This window comes from Dysidea avara, chromosome 2 (genome assembly GCF_963678975.1).
Source record: "Dysidea avara chromosome 2, odDysAvar1.4, whole genome shotgun sequence".
NCBI classification, from domain to species: domain Eukaryota; kingdom Metazoa; phylum Porifera; class Demospongiae; order Dictyoceratida; family Dysideidae; genus Dysidea; species Dysidea avara.
This window is the reverse complement of record NC_089273.1, coordinates 24,873,754-24,880,410: the sequence shown is the minus strand read 5'-3', so window position 1 is coordinate 24,880,410 and position 6,657 is coordinate 24,873,754. Positions and strand designations below refer to the sequence as shown.

Here is a 6,657-nt window from a genome sequence, read left to right as displayed (position 1 = left end):
AATGGAACTACTAAAGCACTAACTACAGTACCTGTTTGGTAGATATGTATTGATCAATGTCATTAATCCTGGTAGTGAGGACTATTTTACAGTTACTAAATGCCTTCACTATTGGCTCTGCATCTTCAACATGTCACACATCATCAATAATGACAAGAAGATTACAACAATATGATTTCCTGTTCAGCATGATTGATGTCACCTTGTTTCAAACATTGACCAGTCGGTAAGTGATATAGTTGACTCAGTTTCAAACTGGGATCAGGAACTTGTGATCCAGTTCTATAAACACAACACCATCTTTGAATTGTTCCTTATCACAGGATGATGACATAAAGCAGTGACAATAAAAGACTTGCCAAATCCATCAGCTCCAGTAACTGTTTAACTTGCACCATAACTATTAGGGTCGATGGTGGATTCACTTAGCTTTGTAACAATCTCATTTAACAGTTGCTCCCAACACACATTGTTAGATGGTAGAGGTGGAGGTGGTGGACACTTAATCCCTGTAATAGAAACACATGACAGTAGCACATATAAATATATGACTGGATTTGACAAAACCAGGCTTTTCTAGTAAATTATCACTTTCAAAGTTGGACCTGTTATTGCATAATGCAATGAAAGCATTGTGTGAAAATTGTACATCAATAGCTTACTCAGATGTCAAGTTGCAAGTGATTAAAATTGAAAAAAATGGATGTGTGTGGAAGCCTAGTTTTGTCAAATCCAGTCTATTATGTACATTTATATGTTATTGTAGCACATGGTCACAGCTATGTAACCATAGATCTGGTATCTGTAATCAGAGTCTGGTAACAGGTTTTGCTAATAGTGGCACTAGTTTGAGGTTGATGAAGTGGCAGATGATTCCACTCCAATCCTGACCAGCCACTTGCTAACAATAACAATGGTTTGGTGGCCCTGAATATCATCGTCCTTCACCATAGTTCCTTGAGGGCCAAAGAGAAGAATGTCCAGGACCCATTGTTGAATGACAATGTACCAGCCAAAGGAGTAGTACTCATAGTTGTTCTGGTGATTGATCAGACTGATAAGTTTCCTAAAAAAGCATATACTTGCAAGATGATAGGAGCTGACAGACGATCTTGCAAAGCCTCTACATGCTGTCATATAAAATCAGCTGACAAGAGCCCTATTCCTTGAAACAATGTTGGTGTCTGAGTGTTAGGTATAATCGCTGAATATGCTGATTCACAGCAAGGGTTACCAAAATATATACATGGAGTTGTGTAAAGAGTAGGTTGTACGTATATAGAGTTAATGAACAAGCTTGAAAATTTCATGTTCCATCTCTTTGCTCCTAAGATATGTATCATCTACTCTATAAAAGTCATTGGGCTAAGGTATCATCTGTTCTGTGCCAAGAAGGGAGAGAATGAAAGACATCAGCTTCCACATCGCAGAGATTGTTAGTTCAGCATGCTCTTCAATCAAATTATCAGACTGCCATATGGCAAAGATGTTTAAAACAGAACCCCACATAGTATTCTAAACTCCTGGATGACTGGTCAACCAGCGTACCAAGGTATATAGCGTGCAATTGTACAAAGAACTGTAGGTGAATTTGCATGGCTTAGGGGCTCAAGTGTACAGGAGTGTGGACAGCAACAATCAGGACACACGTGGCCTTGCTGGTGACGAAGATGTCGTAAAAATGAAAAATGAAATTTGTCGTAGTTGTAATGACTTTGCATAATTGTAATGTCAATTTTGCATAATTGTAATGTTAATTATGACGATATTAAAAAATTAAAGGCTACCACTACTGCACTGAAATCATGCATTTTTGTGTTATTTGGATGGAGATCTTCTCAAAAATGGAATCAACCTTATTCAGCTCAAGTGGTACTGACTGCTCTGGCTCATGGACTAAATGGCTGGAGGACTGGTTGGTATAACCCATCACTAGCTCATTGCAGCTGGTACAAAACCAGTGAATATGTTTAAACCCATTTCCATAGTTTTAGAGTACTTTAACTGTTGTGGAAATAATGGAGAAAGTTAGAGATACAGTAATTGATGATCATGGATTCTTAGAATTCTAGCAGTATACCAGTACTCTCTATTATAGTGTTAACAATTGAGCACTGAGATCACAATTAATATGATAAGGATATATTTTATATTATTATAGAAGTGGTCCATTACAAATAACATGCAACTCTCAGGTAACAGTGCCTGGCAATGATACATTGTAATGGCTATTTGGTAGATGTGGCTTGCGTGTAGTACATGCTGTTAATTTCAGCTATCAACAGATTTCAATCATGGTTAGCCTCTGGTTACTATTGACGGTGAATAAACATGTAAAATTTTGTTATGCAAACATCTTCTTCATCACTGTATTCATTGTATGCAATCAGTTTTGTTATGCATTGACTTGAAAGATTCAGTTTTGTTATTCTTGGTATTGAAAGGGTTTCAGCAGTAATTGTTATGACACCAAAAATTATTTGCTATTTGCTAGCTTATGATAGACGTGATTATATGGTATGTAGTTGTTTACAGAGACAATTGCATGACAAATTCTCTGATGAGTATATATGTGACTAGATGTTGCAAAAAAGGTCTTCTACACATCCTACTCAATGAACTTGTAAGAACGTAACTTAGTTTTTAAGACACATACAAACCTGAAATTTGCTCCATCCATAGCTATCACTACTGAAGGCAATAATTTATTCAAACGTAAATTATGAATTGTCTAAGTAGGTACATTGGATGTGTGTGGAACACCCCCTTCGATCAAGAGTCATTTCTGTAATTCATATACAATTCAAGAAAGGCTGTGTGGCTCCTCAGGCACTTAATTTTCTAAACTACAAATGCCTGTGGACCAAACTTGTAAATTCACCATAATCAAGGTGATGATTTCTGGTGGGCTAACATTCACAGAATGTTTTGCAAAGTATGTATGCAGGGTTTTTATTTTCAGACTGGTAATGGACCTGTACACAAGTATCTTACTGGGTAAGAAACCTATCCACAAACTTTGACAATCAAGTTGCACATTTGTGGGTTACTGGCAAAACTCCAGTTACAGGGGCCATTGTCTAAATCACTAATACGTCCATTGCTAGGATTCTTCAGATGGATAAACACTCCTCAGGAATGATGTAATAATAAATGCAGTTCTGCCTTGGTGACTATTACATCATCCCTTCGGGGTTGTTTATCCATGCACTGAAGAATCCTAACATGTTTTACCTATCCTTGTATGAATTTAGATCTTCATACAAGGTATGGAATTTAAACTTCTGATTTGAAGTCGATCACCACTTTGTCTGTGATTTCTTTTCATTCACAATGGTACACAGTTTTAGTGCTTAAAGTCTCTCTCTCTCTGCTACACAGGCTTTTTAGTACTTTCATGGCAATGGTCTAAGCCCTAAGTGTGGCTGATAAAAATGATTATGTAAAATGTGATGTGGACAAGAACAAGAAACAAATAATCTAGTCGATGGCACATGTCTGTTTACCTTAAGTCATGATCATGAAACCATTCGAAGTTGAAATAACATCAATGGTATCTATCACATGGAAACACATAACATGATAGTACATTCCAAACTTCAATGACTTCATGAAGATCAATAATCTTTAGTTTGCTTTTAAACTTTTATAGTATAATTTTAGCTACTGACTTACTTTGTATCCAGTTAGTTTTTCTCAAAAGAATTGGCTATAATAATAAGGCTTTGAGCAGGCCACGAAATTTGATGGAGGCTCAATCTCAGGCTAGCACCAGGTACTATATTCAAAGCTAAGTTGTGCCTGTATTATGTACTGTATAACATTTATTTTATTTATTACGGTTTTTCAGCTAGCACAAGTACCGAAGGTCTGTAGAACACCTGGACCTACAGACCAGTTGTTCTACAGACTTTCAGCCCTAGTGTCATTGTGGCAGTGCTGCAGTAGGGATCATTTTCCAGCTGGAAATTACAGCCTGCAACCTAGCTAGCTTCTTCAAAACATCTTGACATTATTGGTTGAATCTAATCTAACTCAAGGCATATCTTTAAGGCTATTATTATAGTTAGCAACCTGAAATGTTTCTGATGAGTTGTTACCCAATACAATTGTGCTAGCATTTTTAATCCTATTTATACAGTACAATAGTACTGGAAATTAATTAGGGATCATGAATGTTACAGCTTTTCTGGTCAAAAATGTTACCTCCAAAACAACCTCACAATGCTTTCATGATGTCTTGGCAGTATTGGTGAGATACACACAAGCCAAAAAGGGACTTCAGAATGGCCAAAAAAGCTTCAGATAAGTTGTTAAAGAATTTTAAAGTTCTTAATTAGCAAAAGTTCCTACTGACTGATGCCTGCCTGCCTGCCTGCCTGCCTGCCTGCCTGCCTGCCTGCCTGCCTGCCTGCCTGCCTGCCTGCCTGCCTGCCTGCCTGCCTGCCTGCCTGCCTGCCTGCCTGCCTGCCTGCCTGCCTGCCTGCCTGCCTGCCTGCCTGCCTGCCTGCCTGCCTGCCTGCCTGCCTGCCTGCCTGCCTGCCTGCCTGCCTGCCTGCCTGCCTGCCTGCCTGCCTGCCTGCCTGCCTGCCTGCCTGCCTGCCTGCCTGCCTGCCTGCCTGCCTGCCTGCCTGCCTGCCTGCCTAATTCCTTCAGACAAGGGCAACTTGACAACCCTTAAGGCTATGGGCTTGGTTTTAACTTTCTGAGCTAAAATTGAAAACATGAACTTATGTAACAGTAATATAATTACCAGTGCGCTACTAATACCATGCTATTGCTGGCAGTTACCACAACTCGGTATTTCTCAATGATTTAAAGTGCAAGACAATATTGTTAGTTATAAGTGCTACAGGTGTATACAAATAGCTTCTGTTGTAGTGTAAAGCTGAACCCTAACCATATAAAAATGAACCTTATAACCTTAACTTTGGGATTGCAGTTAGATTCCCATAGTACAGCAACCAAGTAGAGCATATATTATATATATGTAAAAAATAATTTGGCCCCCTGAAAATATGTACATAATTTACTTTACAAAATGAAATGATAGCTTAATAAGATTATAATACTAAAAGGAAAAAAAAAAAACATCTATCCCTCCTAGAATGTAATACTCACCAGAACTCAGGTAACCAGGAGTGAATTTTCTGGTTGAAGGAAATTTCTCTTTTCACCCATAATCCCATTTGATTGTATTTATGTACGTCATCTATAGACTGTAGCACAAGTTATATGAGACAGTCATGCAGTATTTCCAAGAAGTCAAAGTACAGTATTCATTTCTTCAATTTCCCATTTTTTGCCTAGCTACCTGTTGTACTGTAAAGTACTTATATTATAGCAATAGCAGTAATTTCGATCCGTGTCCTTTGTTTTTTCAGTGATACAGATCAATTACTGGCAATGACTCAGCCAGAGCAGACAAATGTAGTGGTGACACAACCACAGGAAACAGATGTGAATGCACACTATCCCCAACCAAAGGCTCAGCCAAGACAGGAAAATGTTGTGACTGTGACAGAATCACAGGTAACAGATGTTAATTCCCAACCAATGGCTCAGCCAGAACAGACAAACACAGTGGTGACTCAACCACTTGCAACAGATGTGAACACACAAAATCCCCAAACAAACCAGAATAAAGATGATTGTTGTGATCAATGTTATAATGGATGCAGTAGTGATGGATATCATGTTGACAGCAGATATAATGCTTTTGATAGCAGATCTCAGGTTGTTGTGCCTCATTGTGGAGGACCTCTTCATGGTGGATTCCATACCGGTGCACCTCATATTGGTGGATCTCACATTGGTGGACCTCACATTGGTGGACCTCACATTGGTGGATCTCACATTGGTGGATCTCACATTGGTGGACCTCACATTGGTGGATCTCACATTGGTGGATCTCACATTGGTGGACCTCACATTGGTGGATCTCACATTGGTGGATCTCACATTGGTGGATCTCACATTGGTAGGCCTCACATTGGTGGGCCTCACATTGGTGGACCTCACATTGGTGGATCTCACATTGGTGGACCTCACATTGGTGGACCTCACATTGGTGGATTTCCTTAATAATTCAGTATTGTTTTCAGAATATACATACTCTATGACTTCAGAATAAAATACATTATGTACAGCATACTCTATAATTGGTATGGCAAATGCATGCACCATATAATCAATATAATATTAATAAATTTAGACCACCTTTGCAAAAACCAGACTAATAGTCCAGTTTAAAGCTCTGTTTCATTAATTGATTATTTAGTATTGATCATGACATGACCTGTGGGCTTAATTGCTTAATGTTTTATGTGACTGGGCCTGCGAAAATAGGGCAATGGGGCACATGATATTTGCCACTTTTCAAACTTCCATCGCTTTTTACAGCATTACGCTATGAAAATGTAATTCTCAGTTTGTAGTATGTATTCAATTGGCTTTATGATGCAAATTACAGATTACAAATATTCTGTTCCAATACAGAGATATGATTTGTAATGTGACGGAGTGTAGTTTGTACCCACATGCCCTTTTTTCACAGGCCCAGTCACATTATTACATAATAATATAAGTTTTACATATTTTGATCAACAGTGGCAAGTAAGGGCTACATACATAGTGTTGTAGGAAATAATTATTTTA

The 6,657-nt window shown here is 38.4% G+C and overlaps 1 protein-coding gene across 1 annotated transcript; it reads left to right on the top strand.

Moving 5' to 3' along the window:
* Positions 1 to 3,646: 3,646 nt before the first annotated feature.
* LOC136243827 (uncharacterized) lies at positions 3,647 to 6,173 on the top strand. The gene is made up of 2 exons (XM_066035422.1): positions 3,647 to 3,775; positions 5,385 to 6,173. Exons 1-2 carry the CDS (start codon positions 3,747 to 3,749, stop codon positions 6,082 to 6,084), a joined length of 729 nt encoding a protein of 242 aa, XP_065891494.1. The 5' UTR covers positions 3,647 to 3,746; the 3' UTR covers positions 6,085 to 6,173.
* The last annotated feature ends 484 nt before the right edge of the window (positions 6,174 to 6,657 follow it).

Coding starts and splice junctions, on each gene's coding strand:
- LOC136243827 (XM_066035422.1), top strand. CDS start 3,747: ATGGAGGCTCAATCTCAGGCTAGCACCAG. Junction 3,776..5,384: donor CAATCTCAGGCTAGCACCAG/GTACTATATTCA, acceptor TTGTTTTTTCAG/TGATACAGATCAATTACTGG.